A 23,459-nucleotide genomic window follows, 5' to 3' on the forward strand; every position below is an offset into this window, starting at 1 on the left:
CTTAAAAAAAAGCTAATAATACTTGTTGATTCTATACTTTCTCATCTCACACATCCCCCAGTTCTTCAATGTTGACTGCATTATTCACCAAATTTACAAAGGACTCCAAGAGTTTAAAACCAAAACAGACATAGTCTTTCACATCAAAGAACTTCTAAAGGATGTCTGGTTAACAGACTGACAAATAATTAACTGAAATGTTTATAAAGATTACAGAATGTGTGTCAGTGACATACAATGATGACTGCCACCATTAAGATGCTCATTATTCAGATATTAAGCCTAGAAGAAAAACAATGATCTCTTCTTGTTTTTAAATAGAATTACTGCATCAAAGACTCTTAGAAGAAATTTTTGTATAACTTGGGCTTCCCTTGTAGCTCAGCTGGTAAAGAATCGGCCTGCAATGCAGGAGACCCCTGTTTGATTCCTGGGTCGGGAGGATTCACTGAAGAAGGGATAGGCTACCCACTCAAGTATTCTTTGGCTTCCTTGGTGGCTCAGCTGGTAAAGACTCCGCCTGCAATGTGGGAGACCTGGGTTTGATCCTTTAGGCTGGGAAGATAAAGGAACGGCTGGCTACCCACTCCAGTATTCTGGCCTGGAGAATCCCATGGAGTGTACACCCATGGGATGGCAAAGAGTTGGACAGACTGGGCGACTTTGACTTTTACTTTCTGTAACTTACCTGCACCTGTTCTAGATGAGTCCTCTGGAATAACCCAGAACAGTTATCCTATTTTCCACATGACAACCTTCATTTTCTAGAAGATGGCTCTACTTTCAGTCTTCTTTTCTTTAGCTGACTGAATCATACCAACCCTTAAACCATTCTTCTCCCCATGACATGGTTTCTAGACCGTCTCCCCACCCTAGCTACACTCCTCTGGACCATCCCATGATTGAATGTTATAATTCTATGAATGTATACTAAAATATGCTAAGATTTTTTAACACTGAAAACAGTGTGTGCCAAGACATGAAGGAGGAACAGTAGTGTTACATGAAAATAGATATATAGTACAGGATTAAGCTTGACTATTATGTTAGTTTATTTTGAGTACTAAAAAAGGTAAGCACACAGTGCTGTGGCATAATAGATACTAATGTATAGTATGTGTTTCAATTGAAGATGAAATGATGTGAAGCTGAGATTTGCTTTAAAATACTCTATGTGGAGCTGATGAGCACAGAACAGAGGAAACATGATTAGCAAAAAAATGTTGGTACTCGCTGAGGTATGATTGGTAATCAAAAATGTTGGTAATCAAAAAATATATAGATGTCATATACATCAATTTTTATAAATTTCTAATTAGCCATTATCTTTTTCATGTCTAAAATATTTCAAAATACATATTTTTAATGTCTGAACAAATTACCTATAGACAACTTTGAATATTTTCTATTGCAAGTTTTATTTGTGAGTATTATAGAAAAAATATTCAAATTCACAATTTAAAAAGTATTAAAAGAAAATTTTAAGCGGTCATTTTCAAAATCCTTGTTCAGAATAGAAATTATTTTAAGCATCTTTTCTGATCACAACAGTGTGAAACTAGAAATCAACCACAGTAAGAAAAAAGGGGAAAGAACCAAACAACAAGCCACTGAACAAACAACGGGTCAGCAATGAAACCAAAGAGGAAACCAGCAAGTCCCTCAAGACAAGTGAAGATGAAAACACAGCTTCCTAAAACCCATGGGATGTAGCAAGAACAGTGCTAAAAGGGAAGTTCATAGCCATACAGGCCTTCCTCAAGACACAAGAAAAATCTCAGATAACCTAACCTGACACCTAAAAGAATTAGGAAAAAAAGAACAGACAAAACCCAAAGTCAGCAAAACGAAGGAGATAATAAAATCAGAGAGGAAATATATAAAATAAAGATCCAAAAACAACAGAAAAGATCAATAAAACAAGAGCTGGTCTTCTGAAAAGATAAACCAACAAGCCTCTGACCACACCCACCTAGAGGAAAACAAAGAGAACTCAGATAGACAAAGCAAGAAATGAAAGAGGAGAGGTAACAAGTGGAACCACAGAAACACAAAAATCATAAGAGGATACTACGAACAGTTATATGCCAACAAACTGGACCACCTAGAACCACACAAGTTTCTAGAAACATACGGCCTGCCAAAACTTAGTCAAGAAGAAACATAATTTGGATAGACAAATCACCAGAAATGAAATAGAATTTCCCTGTGAACTTCATTCTCCTGTGAAAAACTTTTTAATTGAAAAGTTGGATGTATGATTTTTAGTTGAAAATATCATGAAATATTTTTTAGATTTTTGGTATCATTGTTCATTTACTTATTGTAGAAAACTTCTCAAACACAGAAAGGAAAGAAAGACTACACACCCACCCTCAATGAGTACCAACATTTTTTTGCTAATCATGTTTCCTCTGTTCTGTGCTCATCACCTCCACATAGAGTATCTTAAAACAAGTCTCAGCTTCACATCGTTTCATCTTCAACCGAAACACATTCTATGCATTAGTGTCTTAAGCTACAGCACTGTGTGCTTACCTTTTTCAGTACTCAGACTAACGTAACAGTCGAGCTCAATCCTGTACCATGTGTCTATTCTCATGTAACACTACTGTTCCTCCTTCATGTCTTGGCACACACTGTTCACAATTCCTATATAAACTGTGGGAATTGCTGTAGAATTTCGGTGTTCTACTCCAGTAGATAATATTCTTTTGTTATGGGTCTTTACAATATTGCTGATGGAGATTACTTGGCTGTGTTTATGCAACAGTAGAGCAATTCTACAATGAAATGGCTACTGAAATGCTAGTTAATAAATTCTAGTAGACAGATCTGTCAATAGTATGATATACAATGTTACATAACTCACAGGATTTTAAAAATACTTTGCAATACCTAAAGAAAAGGTAATATCCACTTTTATTTTAAAAAAGATACAGGGTTTGTTTTGCTTTCCCAGTCATGATTTTAGAGAATCCACTTTCAGACTAATTACTTGATTTTAACTTTCATTGAACTTCAGGCCCGTGATGTTCAATTACTGTTTAACACACAACATAAGGTATTTTGTATCACTTTTAAAGAAAGCAAGAGTTAGCTGGCAAATACTGTAACTGGTTTTAGGCTGTGACAGATCTTGGGAAACTTTCTGTGATTTACGAATTACAGAAAGTCCCTATAACAGAAACTCTGAAGGTTTGCAAAGATGGGAAAAAACTAAATAATCATTAAGAAACAGAATTCCTAAGAGTAGCAAGTCATCATTATGCAGTGGTGAAAACTCTACAGTAAGTTAAGAGAGAAGCTAAATATAAACTCTGACCAAAAAGAAGTCTACAGACTTATCTGGGGCGTTGCCAAAAACATTTCAATCAGGAAACATGAAAGAATCCTGTAAAATACTAGTATTTTATGATTGAGTTGGGGGTGACAGTCTAAAGTATTGCGATGAAAAGGTTCAAAAGAAGGAATTAAAGAAGAGGAAGGTATGCATACCTCTCTTAGTCAAACCACTTTGGACTTTTTAAAACCTTTTCACTTAGATTCTAACAAAATAAGCCTTACCTTAATTTTCCACTGGATGTGCAATTTCAGCACATTTGACACAATATAACAAACGTTAAAAAACAAAAATAGTGTCCTTTTTTTGTTCTCATTTTTAAAATCAGGCATTTAAAAAAAGCATTCAACTTCAAAACTTACATCAGAACCCACATTTTTCATCGTACTTTGTAGGACAGGTTTGGTCACAGAAAGTTTCCCGTTTGCTGGGCTGTTTGCCACAGGGGCTGGTACCACATTCACCACATGATTAGGTAGCTGCGTGGTTGCCCCAGCAACAGCAAGGACTGGTTGAGGAGAGGGCAGAACTCCAGGGGCCTGGAGCTGAACCACGGTAGGCTGGGAGAGCACCACGGTCTGACCTGCAGTAGAGAAAAAAGAAAAGGAATCAGAGGGTGCGTAACTGCTGCAGCAGAGGCAAGCTGTTGAGCACTTAGGTCTCTTCTGCAGATACAATAGGTAAAAACCACATGAAACGATTTGAAACCACCAATTAAACCACAATCAAGAGCAGCACACATTCTTGCTGACTTTCACTGCTGTGTTTTTAATGAATTTAAAATATGTTTTAAATTCATTCTCTTTGAAGTTATGATTAACAATGTATTTCCACACTTTTTTTCAACTAACAAATACTAAATCTGTTAAGTTATACATAGATTTCCCTAAGTATTAACCTCTGAAACTTTTGCATGCTAGAAGTATTTATCATATTACAAAGAACAAACCTTGTATACTGAGCACGGAATCATATATTTTAAGTTAATGGGATTTAGAAATACATACAACACCAAAAATATATGACAGAGATTCAGGAAGTCAATACTCAGAAGAATCTGAGTCTACAAATATCAAAAATGTTAAAACCACTTGAGATAAATTCTTAGCTAACACGGGAAACAGAGATCTGTAATTTAACACAACCAGATAATGTTGACTCCCCTACCCACCAAAATAGTCTACAAGTCTTTTCTTAATCTTCACATTTAACCTTATTTTAAAATTATGCTATTCTGAAAATTAATATCATAACCTAAAGAAGGCTCATACAACTCCCAATACTGATCTAGTCCAATACTGATCTAGTAAAACTTTTATTTGTCTGCTGAGTGTTTGCTTTCAGATCTGGCCAATTTTATAAGGCGTTGAAAGCCTCACCTAACATCCACAGCTGCCTGAGCCTATCTAGCAAAATAAAGGTATTAAAGTAACTGGCAACTAAAATTTCCCATTGTATATTTATACTCTTCTTGAAGGAAAAAAAAATACTATGCTTTCAGACAGTGTAATATGCATGACCCATGTAAAATTCAGCTCAGTATTTCAAAGGATCAAAGAAAACTAAAAATCAAAATAATGCTTCAAACACCTGTTTGTTATGAACATGTCTTAGCTTGAAAAAGAATCACTTCTATAAAATCAGTCTTTCTGTCTCAAAAGGCCTTGAAAGCATACTTATACTAGAATTAATAGTATTTTATCCCTAAAAAGTAAATAAATTAGTAAGAAAGACCTAAAAGTAATTTCACAGATTTATCATATACACAATTTAGTATAAGTGATCCCTAAGTATTCTTACAGAGAAGGCAATGGCACCCCACTCCAGTACTCTTGCCTGGAAAATCCCATGGACAGAGGAGCCTGGTAGGCTGCAGTCCATGGGGTCGCTAAGAGTTGGACACGACCGAGCAACTTCACTTTCACTTTTCACTTTCATGCATTGGAGAAGGAAATGGCAACCCACTCCGGTGTTCTTGCCTGGAGAATCCCAGGGGCGGGAGAGCCTGGTGGGCTGACGTCTATGGGGTCACACAGAGTCGGACACGACTGAAGTGACTTAGTAGCAGTAGCAGCAAGTATTCTTATCTTCTAATTTTCCCTTGGAATAATTTACTTTATGAAATAAAAACATATAAAATATGGTAATAACTCATAAGCAGATATAAACTTGCTCTAGCCAAATATTCAAATAAAAATAGAGAATTCCCTGGTGGTTCAGTGGTTAGGACTCTGCACTTTCACTTCCAAGGACATAGGTTCAGTCCCTGGTCAGAGAACTAAGATCCTGCAAGCAACGTTGCAAAACCAAAAGTAATAATAATAAATAGCATATCACCAAATGTTTTTTAAATAACACTTACTGATCTATTACAGTTAATCTGGTACTGTGAAAGACATACTCATGTATGTCAAGAATGTAAAACTCAGACCAAAGGTTCCCACCCCGAATTTAAGGACCCTTCTTTAATATCAAAAACATCATGTCACCCAAGACTATCACAGCAGTCCTTTCAGTTTCTGTAGATGGAGAAAATATGTGATGAGAAAAGTTTAGTAAGAATTTACTAGTGATTTGAAATGAATCTGGAATTTATTATCCTAAGTATAACCACAAAATTTTTAAAAATCAGTGCAAAGATATATGAAACAAATTATGTATCCAGTCAACAGAAAATATGGATGTGCAGATACCCTACAAAAAAGCCAAAAGCTACTGCCACTTCAACCATCCATATCCCAGGATCCACAGTCTACAGGTTGAGAACCACTGATTTAAAGCAATACTTTGAAAAGAGCATTATCAGGGGCAGTGTTCCACATCTCCTGAGTTTAAAAATTATGGTAAAGTGAAAGTGAAGTCGCTCAGTCGTGTCCGACTCTTTGTGATCCCATGGACTGTAGTCTACCCGGCTTCTCTATCCATGGGATTTTCCAGGCAAGAGTACTGGAGGGGGTTGCCATTTCCTTCTCCAGGGGATCTTCCTGACCCAGGGACCGAACCCAGGTCTTCTGCATTGCTTTACCCTCTGAGCCACCCCGCAAAACTAAAATGTTCAGTGAATTTAGGGGATTACTCCAAAGGTCAGAGAAGGTGGTAAATGTAAAGAGTGAAATCATTTCAAGGAAACAATCCTACTTTTAGCTCCAATTACAGATTTAAAGCATTGGCAGACAACACATGCAGATGGCTTTTCTTAATCAATTTTCTTAAAATTGATTCAAAAAATAATCCAAGTCTGTAGTGTTCATGTCTGGTTATCACCATCTCCTTGCTAAGAGAACTGTAGCATGGAGCAAGGGAGATGAAGCAATATCAAGGCAAGGTCTGCATACCAAATGTGGCTCCAAGTCCTTCCAGGCCATTGATGCCTCTTTTTTTTCAAAAATGCTCATCAAGCCCTTTCATCCCAGAGTGCCCAACTAACCTCAAATTATTTAATATCTAAATCAAAGATCCTCTAAATAGTCTTGGCATGTTTGGGTTCAAGACAAAATGGGGAGAAGCAACTACATTTCTATTACAGTGTGTTCACGGTGGCTTGCTAAATCTGACGTGCTAGATGCTCACCAGATCACAAAACGCAAGGCAAAGAACTGTTTCAGGGCTTAAATAGTTAGCAGCTGAACATAAGTTACTACTGTTCCTCATGTGCAAACAGTTAAAAAGGGCATACCAAAACACTGTTTATCCATTTCAGCATGCTTAAAATCCTCTTTGGCATTACACACAAATCCCCCTTCATGGACCATGGCTGGTTTCAATGCTGAATACTTGACTATGGATGACTCACTGATTGTGATAGTCAGTGTCTTCGTTTTCAATTATCTTCAAAGATTTCAAACTTTGTATCAAACATTTATTGAATGTCTTCTTTGTTTGAAAGAGTATGGCTGTGTGACTGAGTAAATAATTTCTCTGTTTATTAATTTTCTCATCTATAAAATGAAGATGATAATAAAGCACCTATCCTCACAGAGTTGATGTAAGGAGTAAATAAGATGACACAGTTAAGCACTTAGAATGGTATCTGGCACTTGATCTTTTATGTATAATAACTTTCGTAAGGGTATTTCATGTATAATTAATTCATTAGTTTTCATAGTTACTGTTATTTAACTATTGATATAATTTTCCAATTAGATAGTCAATTCGTGAGATCAAGGACCACTTGTCTGCATTCTTTTAGAGGCAATAGAGCATAGTAATTAATTACACAGACTCTGAGCCAGACCATCTGGGCTCAAGTTCTGACTGTGCCTCTATTAATAGGACGACTTGGAGCAAGTTATTTTACCTTTATCCTCCATTTCAATGATTTGAACCACTATCTACCCAAAAAGTCCAAGAGAGGATACTTGCCCTTTTTCCATCCTCCATTCCCATCACCTAACTGCCAACCCCTGTGATTCTACACTTTCTAACATCTCCACTGTCTATCCTGGATCTTCACTGATAGTCTAAGTTTCAACACCTCTCACCTGCACTATCATAAGAATCTTAATGAATGTATAGGACACAGATGTAGAAGTAAGCAGCAGTTATTTACGGCAGACTGAACAGCATGTCAAGAAACTAGAAAAAACAAGAAAATGTAATGGACAATAGCCAAATTAGTTGAACCAAAGATTTATAGAAAGGAGAGTTATTATTATAAGGTAAAGTTAGAAAACTAAACTGGAGACAAACCATGATGAGTTTCACATTCCAAGCCAGACAATTTGAACTTAATCCTGTAAGAATTACTTCTTTTTTGCAGGACTTGCCTGGTAGTCCAGTGGTTAAGACTCTGCACTTCCAATGCAGGGGGCAAGGGTTTGATCCCTGAGTGGGAGCAAAAATCTCGCATGCCGCACAGTGTAGCCAAAAAAAGAAATTACTTCTTTTTTAATAACAAATATTTACTTCTGATACTTATATTGATTAACTGTAAAATGCCTTTCCTATTTCTCTTCTTCCCTCCCCATTATCAAATAAATGTAAGACTGGAAGTTATACATTTAAATCTGTTATGTTATTACAAAATTACCTCTCCAGATTACACTATAAAAATAGTAACGAGGCCTGTATTAGCATATGCTCCCCCCAAAATAAATACTGTTTTCAGATAATGGGAAAGCACTGAAGTTCTGAATAGTGTATGATTCAGGCCTCTGAAACTGATAAACTGCTCAGAGAAGTTTTCTCTTCTCGCTATAGGTAAGATTTTCTATCATTCAAACACAGCCAATGGTCTGCTGCTACTGCTGCCAAGTCGCTACAGTCGTGTCCGACTCTGTGCGACCCCAGAGATGGCAGCCCACCAGGCTTCCCCGTCCCTGGGATTCTCCAGGCAAGAAGCCAATGGTCTACTAAGAGCAAATTCTTAGGAACACCTCTTGCTTTACATACTGATCATATTAATGTCAAACTTTTACCTTTTATGTATGTGTTTTAATAGCTTATGGAAGCTATAATAAAGTTCTTCACACATTTAAATTCTTAGCCTTTGGGATGATGTACACTTTTGAGATCCTGATGAAAGTTTTGGAGACTATCCCTAGAAAAATTCACAAATAATATACACTAAATCTTGCATTTTATTTCAAGTAGTTCATGATATCCATTCACAGGTCCCAAGAATACCCATTAGACAGGACTGCTATTTTTCATATGAAAAAGACCGTATTTTGACCCTGTCTTCAGAGGGCAGGTATTTCAGATTTGTTTGGTTGGGGTTTTCTGGAAGGGATTGGTGAATTTTCACGGATCCATCCAGTCTTTCACCTAGTTCTTTTTATCAATGCCATACTGTCTATGACCATGGAATAGAGCAAAGTTAATAGAGTACCTAGAAATCAAATTTATGACCTTGCCCTCACTAAAACCATGCTTCAAAGAAATGAGCTAAAAATCTATAACTGAAAATAGTTATAAACGTAACACTGGTATTTATTTATAACCCATATCCCATTGATACCTAGTCTTACTTGGTGCCAATAAGATAAATCCACGGAAACAATGCTGCACAAGTTTCGCTTTAGCCATGTGTACACACATCAGTATAGGCAGGATGATGAATACTCTTCCCAAGAGAGCTCTGTGTGCAAATGAGTCCTGTATGTTCAGTCAGTTCAGTCACTCAGTCATTTGTCTGACTCTTTACGACCCCATGGACTATAGCACGCCAGGCCTCCCTGTCCATCACCAACTCCCAGAGCTTACTCAAACTCATGTGCATCGAGTCAGTGATGCCATCCAACCATCTCATCCTCTGTCGTCCCCTTCTCCTCCTGCCCTCAATCTTTCCCAGCATCAGGGTCTTTTCCAAAGAGTCAGTTCTTCTTATCAGGTGGCCAAAGTATTGGAACTTCAGCTTCAGCATGAGTCTTTCCAATGAATATTCCAATGAATATTCAGGACTGATTTCCTTTAGGATGGACTGGTTGGATCTCCTTGCAGTCCAAGGGAAGGGACTCTCAAGAATCTTCTCCAACCCCACAGTTCAAAAGCATTAATTCTTTGGTGCTCAGCTTTCTTTATGGTACAACTCTCACATCCATACATGACTACTGGAAAAACCACAGCTTTGACTAGATAGACCTTTTTGGCAAAGTAATGTCTCTGTTTTTAATATGCTGTCTAGGTTGGTCATATATGTGACAACTATATACATATTCCTATATGTGAACAGTACCAAATCCTCAGACTTGAACTTCTTTTAATATAGACCTCAACTTCTTATAGAATCAACTATACGAGGCCATCTAGTGGATGAAATATAGAAACACACATTCTTAATGGCTTGAAGTCAGAGGTTCAGGTATTTAATGCCCTGTATAAGCTCATGTTTATTAAACAATGCTTCCTACTACTAGGAGATTTAAGAGTCTGATTCTATTGTCAAACCACACCTATTAGACCTGAAATGGACCACTGTATTTTAAATACTAACCTCTCCCTAAAAACAAAAAAAATTCATAAATACAAAAATCTCAGAATACAATAGCATCAAGAAAGTTTCCCAGATTTTCTTCTTCCCTACAAAATTACAAGCCTTAGAGGCTGTTTTCACTAAAACTGTGAGAAAAAAGAAGTATCAGATATAATTGATCTGGATAGCTACCTCCCTTGTTAGGACAGGAACCACCTATTAACCATCTCTCTATAACCTCCTCAGAGCCAAGGACATTCTTGACACACACACCCAACATATGCTCAGAAATTATACCCTGAATTAAAACAAGTCATATGACCCATGCCTCAGAGTCCTCCAATTAAACATACAGAACATCAGATTCCATTCAGGTACCTTTAGTAGGTGCAGGATGTATACTGATAATTGGCTGCTGCTTTGCCAATGGCATAAGTGTTGGTAGTGTCTGAATAATGATTGTTTTTGCTGGAACGCTGGGGTTTGTTTGAGTCTTGGGTGCTGCTGGAAGTAATAAAGGCTTGGGCTGAATTGAAGGTTTCGAATTTATCTGAATTTTTTTCTTTGGAGTCAGTCCATTTTCTGGAGAAAAACCAAACCACAAATTATTTAAGTGCAATTAAGCAAATCCAAGAAAGCAGATTCTATTATACACCTTTCTCTACACATTATCTTAACCTCTGACTACCCTTAACTGAAGTTTAAGCATAGTTTAATGTACTGAAAAACAGAATTTTATCTTAAGTGGACTGAAGAAGAGTCCTCAATCTGAGGTCTTCCCTTCTGACCAAGCTACAGCTTTGCAAAGGGGACACAGGAACCAGTAAAGAAAAACAGCTAAAATCACTGAATAAAGCATTGAGGTGAATGAGGTTAACAAATGCCACAGGCAGATGGGCCTCACATTCAACTTCTTATAGGTGAAACTTGGAAATTTCTCCTGAAGATGGGGCCCTAAATCTATTTCAGGGCATCATTCACCTATAAAGACAGAGACAACCAAAGAAGATCATTTTTTCCCTTTCCTCTTCACATTAACGTTCACAACAAAGGATATAGGTCCACTAGTTTAAAAACAGCAAGCTAGCTTAATAAACATACACTTAATCCAACATTTTCCTTTAAGATATGGAGCTTACTCTCAGTCTACAATAGAAATAACAGAAGCTAGCAGATGGAGTAATACCAGTTTTGCTCTTAGGACCAATGATGGGCTTGTCTTCCTTCAGTGGCTCTGCTGAGGAGGGGTTGTTGGAGCTTTCACCATATAAGGAAAGAGGAGACATCTGAGAAGTAGAAGACAAATCCAACTCCTCCTGCAGTAAAATACAACACAAATAAATTCATGCAGAAGAACAGTATCCTTGAGCAGAAAATGGCTTAGAAAGAGAGGCAAGATCCATGCATAAACAGAAACACTTCAAGATAATTTCAAGTCAAAGGTGTGATATATTACAACTATATCTACACAGTAAGCACTAAGAGATGATGGATAAATCAACATTATCCATCAATACAAAAGTAAAAGTAACTAAAAGCGAAGTATGTCTATTTAACCCTCTTATATTAAAGATACGATCACTGATTCGATCTGCTTCTACATTTTCTCCCACAAACTTTATGTTTTACTTGATTCCTAGCCATACAAACATTTAGTATCATTATAGATTTACAGGTAAAATGCTAATATCTTTTCCCTACCATCTCTTATTCAGACTTACAGGAATTTCAAAAACAAATAATTCTTACTATTTTCATCCTTTTCTATTTATTAAAACTACCTTTGTCCCTAATGTTTGAAAGAAAAATCCTGAAAGGAGCAGGGCTATTTTATTTAATGGGTAAATTAATAATGCAGAGATATACAAATATTAATATTTTCCAAAATTCAATATTCAGTGGATCTGTCTCATTTTGCTAAAATAAAGAAACTTAACATAGGATAAAGTAGCATTTCAATTCCAAGAAAGAAAGATGTTATGTATAATAAATAAATAGGCATATACATTTACATACATACATCATATCATCTTCAAAAGAATCTACAAGATCACTGAAAGAAGAGTTAAAAGAATACTTGTTTGCTCTTAGCATAACGTAGGCCCCCTTAAGTCAAAAATCCAGAAGCCATAGAGGAAGAAAAAACAGATTTGAATAATAATTATTTTATAATAAAAAACAGGCCATAAACAAAGTTAAAAGATATATATTAAGAGAAAATATTTGCCTAAAATGAACAAAGGACAGGAGTCATCATTTCACTGAAAAGGAAATGCAAATGGTAGCCAAAGGCAAATTTAAAAGAAAATCTTTCTTTTTAATCATCAGATACGAAAAGTTAAAATAACCTGAAAGAGCATGTGGCAGAAATGGTCACTCTCAGTCATGCTGGTGAGGACGAGAACTGCTTCATTCATCCATCCCTAACACCTATCACCATGTAGCCAAAACCCAGGACTGCATGAACCTTATAGTGTATTGAATAATAATACATTTGTGTGTGGGGGCGGGGGGGGGGGGGAACAGTAAGAGATAATATAGGAGGAAATGATTATCTTTATGGCCTTAGATGCTTAAAAGGCATTTAATAAAACTCTGCAAAGATTCTTCATAAAAGTCCTAGAAAATAAGAACTGGAAGGATGATTTAACACTTAAAAAAAAAAGCTAGGCATCATTGGATAGCCGAAGTCATACTTAATGGTAAAATACTAATACTTTGCCATTAAAGTTGGGACAAGAAAGAAATAATTGCTTTTTCTGTAATTCTACAAAACATAATTATAGCAGAAACTAAAATAAAAGGAACAAATATTAAAATAGAGACAGAAGTGCCTTTGTTTTGCAAGATGATGTGCTATCTACTTAGAACACATTTAAGAACCAACAAAAAAATGTTCACTATAAAAATGTACTAATAATCACTTAGACAATATAATAAAAATAGTTCATTCATAATAGTAATAGCAATTATGATATACCTAGGAATTAATTTTTAAAGAATGTATAAGGTCTATATGAAGAAAATGATAAAGCTTAACTGAGAGACAAAAAAGAAACCCTTAGTAACAGAGAAACATATAATATTCTTTAACAAGATGATTACAAAGGCAATACAACTGGGAAAACTAGTTCATTTATACAGTGAAAATTAAAACTAGATTTGTCCTTAACACTTCATATGAAGGTCAGCTCTTAGGCCTACTAGGCGACATCTTTGACAATGTTCACTGTGATGCAGGTGAAGGGTTAGGCAGTTACATTCAACAAACTGATGCAGACAGAGCAATATGAACGGGTCTTAAAAACACTGTGCTAATTTTTTACAGTAAGAAATAAAGAGATCTAATATAATACCATTTACGTAAGTTTAAAACACATACACAAAACTGAAATCAGTGAGAAAAAAAAAAGGAACTTTAATAAATGGTACTGGAATAGTCCTTCTGATAGTCATTGAGGAAAACAAAAAAACTTGGATTTGTATCTTACATCATAAACCAGGATTACTCCAAATGGATCAGATTTGAAAATTAAAACTAAAACCTTAGGAAATATATATATTAACAAGTCACTTAGAAACTATTACTTCCTGAATAATTTGATCCTAAAGCCACTAGATGGGGCACAGTGCAAGACAAGCACGGACACAGAGAGGCAGCCTGCGGGAGTGTCAGAGTCCAAGCGAAGCAAGTAAGGGCAGGCAGCCAAGCCCAGGGAGTCAGAGTAAGGTAATGATTGTATCCATATTGCATCAGCCTGAGGTAGGGTGTCAAAGCCCAGAACACAGGAGTCAGTGTGAAGGGACCAGCACTGGCAAAATCCAGGACAACATAAGAATCAGAATAAATAAAATAATGAGCTATAATCTATTGACTACGCCAAAGCCTTTGACTGTGTGGATCACAGTAAACTGTAGAAAATTCTTAAAGAGATGGGATTACCAAACTACCTGACCTGCCTCTTGAGAAATCTGTATGCAGGTCAGGAAGCAAGAGTTAGAACTGGACATGGAACAACATACTGGTTCCAAATAAGGAAAAGGAGTACATCAAGGCTGTATATTGTCACCCTGCTTATTTAACTTATATGCAGAGTACATCATGAGAAACGCTGGGCTGGAAGAAGCACAAGCTGGAATCAAGATTGCCGGGAGAAATATCAATAACCTCAGACAGGCAGATGACACCACCCTTATGGCAGAAAGCGAAGAAGAACTAAAGAGTCTCTTGATGAAAGTGAAAGAGGAGAGTGAAAAAGTTGGCTTAAAGTTCAATATTCAGAAAACTAACGTCATGGCATCCAGTCCCATCACTTCATGGCAAATAGATGGGGAAACAGTGGAAACAGTGGCTGACTTTATTTTTCTGGGGTCCAAAATCACTGCAGATGGTGATTGGAGCCACGAAATTAAAAGACGCTTACTCCTTGGAAGGAAAGTTTTGACCAACCTAGACAGCATATTAAAAAGCAGAGACATTAGTTTGCCAACAAAGGTCCATCTAGTCAAGGCGATGTTTTTCCAGTGGTCACGTATGGATGTGAGAGTTGGACTATAAGGAAGGCTGAGCACAGAAAAATTGATGCCTTTGAACTGTGGTGTTGGAGAAGACTCTTGAGAGTCCCTTTAACTGCAAGGAGATCCAACCAGTCCATCCTAAAGGAAATCAGTCCTGGGTGTCCTTTGGAAGGACTGATGCTGAAGCTAAAACTCCAATACTTTGGCTACCTGATATGAAGAGCTGACTCACTGGAAAAGACCCTGATGCTGGGAAAGATTGAGGGCAGGAGGAGAAGGGGATGACAGAGGATGAGATGGCTGGATGGCATCACCAACTCAATGGACATGGGTTTGGGTGAACTCTGGGAGTTGGTGATGGACAGGAAGGCCTGGCGTGCTGCGGTTCACGGAATCGCAAAGAGTGGGACACAACTGAGCAACTGAACTGAACTAAATCTGTTGAATAAACTAGGAAACCATGAGTCCATACTGATATAAACAAAGAAATGAATGAATTTAAAGTTTGATGAGAAACAGGATATTTTTACATAGTTTTAAAGTACCTTCTCATAAAATACCCATTTATGGCAAAGGGAGATGGGCAACTTCACAGTAGAATAGCCTGGAAGATACCACCTTAATCAAATGAACAAAGTAAACCTCATCAGTAACAGGACAAATGAAAACAGCATGCAACAGCATCCAAAGTAAATGAGACAGACACAGCATCACTTCTGTGATATTCCTGCCACAAAACTGAATCTCACCCTGAGGAAACACCAGGCAAACCCAACCAGAAGACATTCTATAAAATAACTAGTCTTTAATCTCCAAAAGTGACAAGTCATGAAAGTCAAGGAAGAATGAACTATTTCAACTGAAGGAGATTAAAGAGACAGGACAACCAAATGCAATGTATGATTCCAAACTAGCTCCTTTTGCTCTCTACAGGATACCTCTAGAACAACTGGTACAATCTAAATGAGAGCTGAGGATCAGATAACCATAAGGTATAAACATTTATTTCTTGATTTTAAGCTGTATTATGACTAAAAGACATATCCTTACTTGTAGGAAGTAGACATTGGAGTATCTAGGGGTGACAAGGCATCAGGTTGGCAATTTAGTCTCAAATGATTCAGGGTGAAAAAGTTCTTTGTAATGTACTCATAACATTTCTGTAAGTTTGAGGTTTTTCCAAACTCTCTCTCTCTCATCTGTCTATCTACATAGCTATATATCTATCTATATGTGTGTATATACACACACACACATCTATCTATCTATATATACACACATCCAAGAAGACAAGAATATAAATATTATAACTTCTGAGCAGTTAAAACCCTCCTTTGAGTAACAACAACAACAAAAGCAATAGAAGATTGGTCATTCAGCTATGGAGAAAAGTATCCCTAGAGAAAGTAAACACCAGAAATAAAGCTTATAGAAAGTGACAAATTAGAGAAGAAAACACTTGTAACTTATTTCACAACCTAAGCACTAATCTTTATTTTTTGGGGCTCCAAAATCACTGCAGATGGTGACTGCAGCCATGAAATTAAAAGACGCTTACTCCTTGGAAGGAAAGTTATGACCAACCTAGATAGCATATTCAAAAGCAGAGACATTACTTTGCCAACAAAGGTCTGTCTAGTTAAGGCTATGGTTTTTCCAGTGGTTATGTACGGATGTGAGACTTGGACTGTGAAGAAGGCTGAGCGCCAAAGAATTGATACTTTTGAAGGGTGGTGTTGGAGAAGACTCTTGAGAGTCCCTTGGACTGCAAGGAGATCCAACCAGTCCATTCTGAAGGAGATCAGCCCTGGGATTTCTTTGGAAGGAATGATGCTAAAGCTGAAACTCCAGTACTTTGGCCACCTCATGCGAAGAGTTGACTCATTGGAAAAGACTCTGATGCTGGGAGGGATTGGGGGCAGGAGGAGAGGGGGACGGCAGAGGATGAGATGGCTGGATGGCATCACCGACTCGATAGACGTGAGTCTGAGTGAACTCCGGGAGTTGGTGATGGACAGGGAGGCCTGGTGTGCTGCGATTCATGGGGTTGCAAAGAGTCGGACACGACTGAGCAACTGAACTGAACTGAACTGAAGCACTAATAATTCTAATATGTTATAAAACACTTTAAAAATTGAAGGGAAAAAGACCAATACAATCCAATAGAAAAATGGACAAAAATTTGACAGTTCATAAAAAGAAATGCAAATAGGCATTATACATATGAAATATACCAAAAGATGTCCAACCATACTTATAATAAGAGAATAGAAAATAAAACAAGTTAACACTATGTAGCAATAAAGGGAAAACTGGCTCTCTCACATACTGCCTGGTCAGAATACACAACTGTACAACCCTTTGGAGGGAAATTCAGCAATAAACAGTAACATTAAAAATCACCTTGATCTCAGCAGTCTCTCTTTAGGAGTATATCCCCAAGATATCCTGGCAAAAATATGAAGTGTCTTATGTATATAGTTATTTATTACAACAGTGTTTGAGTTCAGAAAAGACTGAAAACAATACATATGTCCATCAATACAGAAATCATTGAACAAAGTATGATATAACCACACACCAGAACACTGTAAAGCCATAAAAAGGAATAAGAAAGAATCTATAACCTGAAACTGTAGTTTCCTCCAGGATATATACCACTAAGTTAAATAAACAAAGTGAAGAACAGGGATGTAACATGCTACCTTCTTCCAAGGGAAGGGAAAAAAAGGCTATTTCAGCTAGAAGGAAGAGCATGTCCAAAAATCTAAAATGGTAGAAGCAGAGGTCTCACTGCCCGTGTTCACTGGTGGTGTCTCACACAGCTCTTGGGGCAGTTGTTCACAGACTGGAGCACACAGGAGCTCCTGGAGGTAAAGCCAAGAGCAGTGAGAAGGCAGGGGTAGGAAGGACAGTGAGAAAGAAGACTGGAAGGTAAGCAGGGGCCATGTCATGGAGGGCCTGATACACTAGCCATTTGGATTTTGTCCTTGTAATGGTTGGGAAGGTTTTAAGCAAAAAACTGACACAATCAAACCTGTGATTTTTAAAGATTTCTCTTTGAAGATTCCTCTGCTAAGAAAGGTCTGGGGAATTAGGAGGCAGAGAGACCAGTCAAAATTCTATTGCCTTAATCCAGAAGAGGTGATGATAGTCTGGCAGGGTGGAGAAGATGAATCCTAGAGATACTAAGCAGATAAAATCATCAGGATTTAGTAACTGCTACATGTAAACCACACCAGAATGAAATACCTCAATTTACATCAGATATAATATATTGAAACATTAATTTAAATTTTCTTCTTATATTTTTTTCCTTTTTCCTTTCCAAAAAATGCCTAAGTCTTTTGGTATTTTCTTTTCCTGCCCTCAAGAATTTTTTTCCTAGATGAAGAGCAGAAGCATGTTTAAGGTTTTGTAAAAAACCTTACTAACTCATTCAAAAGATAGTGCTAGGCATTCCTGAACTAAGGAGACCATTCTAGGTTTTATGGCTAAGGAGTCACACAAAGACCATGTCCTCCAAGAACATATATCCTAATAGGGAGGAAAGAGTGTAGCACAGAGAAAAGACTTGATAAAGACAGAGTAAGCTTGATAAACAAAAAAATACTGGATACTGGTAAAGTACAATGAAACAAATGAAGCAACGAAATTATAAAAACAAGATCATAAGGGAAGGGTGGCAAAATCAAAGAGACTAATAACTTTCTAACTCCCTCAAGGTCCTTCCTCAGGATTAAAAGAGGTAAGATTTATATTAGCACTTAATAAAAGTTAACTTCCTTCCCCATATACATATTTCCCAGATACCACTATAACCAAAATCATTGTAAAAGACTAGTTACTTACAGGAACATGCTGAGTTGATGAGTAAGAGTCCACTGATTGAGGAGATGAGATTGAACAACTTGAGGAGGCTGGCGAAAGTGGCTGAGGTTCTGTCTTAATATCTTTAATTGGAAAAGGAGAAGCAAAAATTTTCCCACTGGACAATATAAACTCAGAATAAATAAGAAAAAAGGTTAAATCTACTCTCAAAATTCAGATATAGAAGCTAAGGTCACCAAAATATATCATCAAGTGAAAATTCAAGATGCAGAAAATAGTATATCCAATATGCTTCCATCTGTGTAATAAATTTATATGTATGTTTATATGTGTATATATACATATAAATACATATACACATACTATTACTAACATCTGCACTAATTCTCTTAAAAGATAAACTTAAGAAATTGGTCACAGTGCTTGTCTCTAGGAAGCAGAACTTGCTGGCTGAGGGACAAAAGCCAAAGGAGACATTTTTCTACTCTATAGACTTTTCGTATCTTTTGAATATTATGCCATATGCAAAAAATTATAGATTTTCCCCCAAAATAATTTTAAAACATAAGAAACAGGGAAGAATTTTTGTGGAAAGCATTTTTGACAATAAAATTACAATACAAAAATGTTCCTATCTTTTGAACTATTTTTTTAAATGTGTTGATCAACTTCAGCCCAGCAGTGTTCCTCAGTGCCAAATTTCTAACAGGGTAGGAAGGAAGGAGAGAAGAATCTGTGCCAGACTGTGTTCTCCAAAGTTAGGAGCAAAATACCTGCCGTGTCTCATGATCTGTACTGTGATCCTGCCACTTCTCCATCAAGAAGCAGTGATTATATTCTCTTCTATTTGAATCTAGGTGAGCCTATGACTTCCTAAATCAACAGAGTATGGGAGTAACGATATGTGAATCCCAAGTCTGGGTTACATTAGGTAGCTGAAAGACTCACATTTGAGCCCTTGAATCCTGATTACCACGAGACTGCCAGGTTTTGAGGAAGCCAGGACATTTAGAAAGATGATGGTCAGCTCTCACACTGGCAGTTCAAATCTTCACATCATTTCAGATCAGGCATCAGACATGTGAGGGAAGAAGCCTTAAGGTAGTCCGAGCCCCCAGATGTCAGGCTACCCTAACCTCCAAATCTTCCCAGATGATGTCTGGACACCATGGAGCAGAGACAAGAAATTCCTGATGTATCCTGTCCAAATTCCTAACCCATAGATTCTGGGAGCCTAATAAAATGGTTGTTGTTCTAAGCCACTACGTTTTAGAGAAGTTTGTTACATAATAGTAATGAGAACACTGACCCTGTGTAGTCCATATTCTATGAGGAAAGAAAGGAATTGAGTGAGATATACTAATATATAAAAGGAAGGGGAATAGGAATTACAACAGAGGGGGAGGGCTGTAACTTAGATGGGGAAATGTGCTGGTTAATTACCCACTGTTACTCAGCTCCATGTTCACCTCCTATAGTCTGTGATGAAAATTAATACAAGTCCCAGCTGGCTTCCTTTTAGGTCCTGTCAATAGGGGATTCTAGAAGGATGTTTCTTACGGTAGAATGGGGGAGAAGGGATTTTTTTTTCATCCTTCCATCAGCTTTATCCCAGAAGGGACAGTTTGCTTTAGGTTCTAGTTTTTTTCAGCACACCCAAAACCCAGTTCAGTGGCCCCTTACAGATATTGGCATCGTCCAGGTAGTGGCTCCTCCTCAGAAGGGTCTACATGAGACAGCTACACTAAGGCCCTAGGTTCTGATAATCCAAGTCTCTTCCCTTTGATTCGCTAAATCCTGTTTAATTCTCAGAGAGGTTAATCTCTTACAGTATTACATTTAATTCAAATATTAAATATTACAGTATTACATATAATCTCTTAGAGTATTACATATAATTCAAAATCGATATTTCTGAATTATAAAATTTTCATTCATTATGTGACTCTGCCATAACTCTGAAATTCTTTATATCTATTTTGGCAAGAAATTTATGTATGCCTGGCCATACCAGAAGTAGAATGTAGTCCCTGGAATTTTTTAACAAATAAAAGTAGACCAATAACCCCACCTAATTTTGACTATTACCAAACCATAAAATAATACGGATCCATTTAAAGTTTTTATCAATGAAATACATCATTACCTGTACAGAATTGGTTGTTGACGTCCCAAATGCCTGTCTCCCAAGGCATCAAATCCAAGTCAAAATCAAGATTATCAAAATTACTTTCCTGTAGATTTCAAATCAGCAAAAGAATATCAGATTAAAATATATACATCCAGAAACCAAACTAACAGAAACAACTTGTCAAAAATAACTATTACCCAAATTAGAAAAAATAATTTTCTAAGTTAATCAATTCATCTTGAGAATATATCTTAGATACCTTAGAGATAAACCAATTTACTCTAAGCACAGTAGTAATAACTAGGAAGGAGGTAATGGAGTCAACATCTATCAGAAAGATTCAGTTGGTCTCATTCTTTTCAATGAAGAGACACTATTACAAGATATTAACACAAAATATATGTTTTGTCATAAAGGAGATCCAGTATAATAAGTTTTCCCACTGTCACTAAAGGGAAAAAAGTCAAAGCAAATGCCTACTTATAAAATCATCTCTATCTGCAATGGAAAGAATACAGATGTATCCAAAAGACATTCAGGAATCATAAAGAGACTAACTGAACCTTCAGATATACCAAATATTAAAATGGTTATGGGAGAAGGAAGAGATCCACAGGAGGAGGGCAATTTTATCTTTTTTACTGGTCTATAGTTTTCAAATTTCTAAATTTTTTTTAATCCTAGAAGATAACACCAAGTTTCTCAAATAGGGGTCAATAAACCTTTTAGAGGAGCTCTTAGCTTCTTGTCATTTAGGTGACAATTTTTTTTAATGTAAATATAAGTGTATTCTGGGTCATAACCATTTTCTACCATATATAATAATATAGAATAACCACATGATTTCAGAACCCTCATATCACTTAAGACAGTATCACTACTATTTTAAATGTCTGAAGTCACAGAGATAAGAACAAAGGAAACTTAATATAAAAACAGTACAACAAGTCAAAAGGTAGTCGGTATTAACTTAATGTGACAAATAATAAAACAGCAACAAAAAAGAAAGTAACCCTCAGGCAAAAAGGAAAGATTAATCTAGTAATTATTAACAACCACTAGTAATAATTTCTAGAATATTATCCTTCCAAATGTCTATTATTTGGTTTATTTTTTATTGAGACTGTAACAGAAGAAGGGAAATTTTTCTTATCTTATATTTGCCCTAAACTGAGAAAATATTAGTGTAAGTTACTTAAGAGAACACATGAAACTGCACACAGAAAAAAGAAAAAACTACTGAAATTATGAAAGAAACAACTTTTAAATCAATCTCCTTTGCTTTTTCCTCAAATTTGAATCTATACATAAAAAATTAAACAGCCTCATACTTTCAGCAATGAAAAATCTTTAAACTTTCGTAGTCCAAGTAAATTGAGCAATATTTGGCTGATTACTAGCAATCCTTTGTAACATGCTCAATAGTGGCGTGACCTACTTCAGGGATGCTTCATACTCAATCTTCAGCCAAAAAAGTCAAATACCTTTTACAGCATAAGAATTTTATCTGGTTGGAAATTTCACAGGCCCATTTTATTGTAAAGCAAAACATGCTGATACTTATATACTCTGCTTCCTCAACAACTTCTCAAGAGAAACTGTACTGCCATGTAGAAGAATGATGGTTATACAACTGCAAAGGGCCCTCTAAGATGATTTAATCCAATCTCTTATTTTATACCAGAAAAACTAAGAAACTGAAAGACTGAATGACTTCTTTGAGATAACAGAATGTTAGTTATAAAGTCAGAATCATATTTCCCTGAACCTTTCAAATATAATATATTGTTTCTTGAAGACTAGGCTCTGGAGGTTATGAAAATAACATTAGTTGCTTAAACAACCAGTCAATATTAAAACCCAACTTAATTATAGACAACATTATAAAGCATCTCATAGAGTAAACGAAACCATAAAATCTTATGCATTTGGAGAAGGAATTAGCAACCCACTCCAGCATGGGCTTCCCTCGTAGCAGGAGACCCAGGTTCAATTCCTAGGTCGAGAAGATCCCCTAGAGAAGGAAATGGCAACTCATTCTGGTATTCTTGCCTGGAGAATCCCATGGACAGAGGAACCTGGTAGGCTACAGTCCATGGGGTCGCAAGAGTCGGACACAACTTAGTGACTAAACACCACCCCCCACCCCCACTATTCTTGCCTGGGAAATCCTATAGACAGAGGAGCCTGAGCAGGCTACAGTCCATGGGGTTGCAAAGAGTTGAACACAACTTACCAACTAATATTCACACTTTCATGCTTAGGATGGATTTTCTAGCTCCAAGTCACCCTTTGAGGAAATGCCTCACTTTGTACTACTTTGTGTAAACATAAAGACTATTGTTTAAGACAACAACAACAAATCTCATGAATTGATTTTAAAAAACATGTGTTCCACTCTCTATTGATTCATGGTAAAACAACTGCTAAATTATTCTTTGAGAAATGTCAAACTCACCAAGTGATAAATATTCAACCTGATTGATGTACATATAAAATCACTCTGTTCACTTGAACTACTTCCCAAGTCAAACAGCACCTCATCCGTTAAAGAAGAAAGCAAAATAAGAGTTCAGGCCAAACAGCTTCACATATACTGACCCAGAAAAGGAAAAAAGAAAGAAAAATCTAAGCTACTTTTGAGGAATCAAAAGTACTATAATAACTTTTATGCATACTTCCAGCTACTCAAAGGCAAAAAGGAAGGACATTTCTAAGTTTCA

The 23,459-nt window shown here is 36.6% G+C and overlaps 1 protein-coding gene across 3 annotated transcripts in view; it reads right to left on the reverse strand.

Annotated features, from left to right (window-relative positions):
* The window catches only part of ATF6 (activating transcription factor 6), a 234,143-nt gene that overhangs the window by 196,798 nt on the left and 13,886 nt on the right, over window positions 1–23,459 (reverse strand). For all 3 annotated transcript variants that reach the window (XM_027527485.1, XM_027527476.1, XM_027527490.1), the window contains exons 3-7: window positions 20,752–20,839; window positions 18,627–18,727; window positions 11,443–11,572; window positions 10,635–10,838; window positions 3,706–3,926 (exon numbers count right to left, since the gene is read on the reverse strand). In XM_027527485.1, coding sequence (XP_027383286.1) covers window positions 3,706–3,926; window positions 10,635–10,838; window positions 11,443–11,572; window positions 18,627–18,727; window positions 20,752–20,839 — 744 coding nt within the window. The remainder of the gene's footprint in view (window positions 1–3,705; window positions 3,927–10,634; window positions 10,839–11,442; window positions 11,573–18,626; window positions 18,728–20,751; window positions 20,840–23,459) is intronic.

This window comes from Bos indicus x Bos taurus, chromosome 3 (genome assembly GCF_003369695.1).
Source record: "Bos indicus x Bos taurus breed Angus x Brahman F1 hybrid chromosome 3, Bos_hybrid_MaternalHap_v2.0, whole genome shotgun sequence".
Taxonomy (NCBI): Eukaryota; Metazoa; Chordata; class Mammalia; order Artiodactyla; family Bovidae; genus Bos; species Bos indicus x Bos taurus.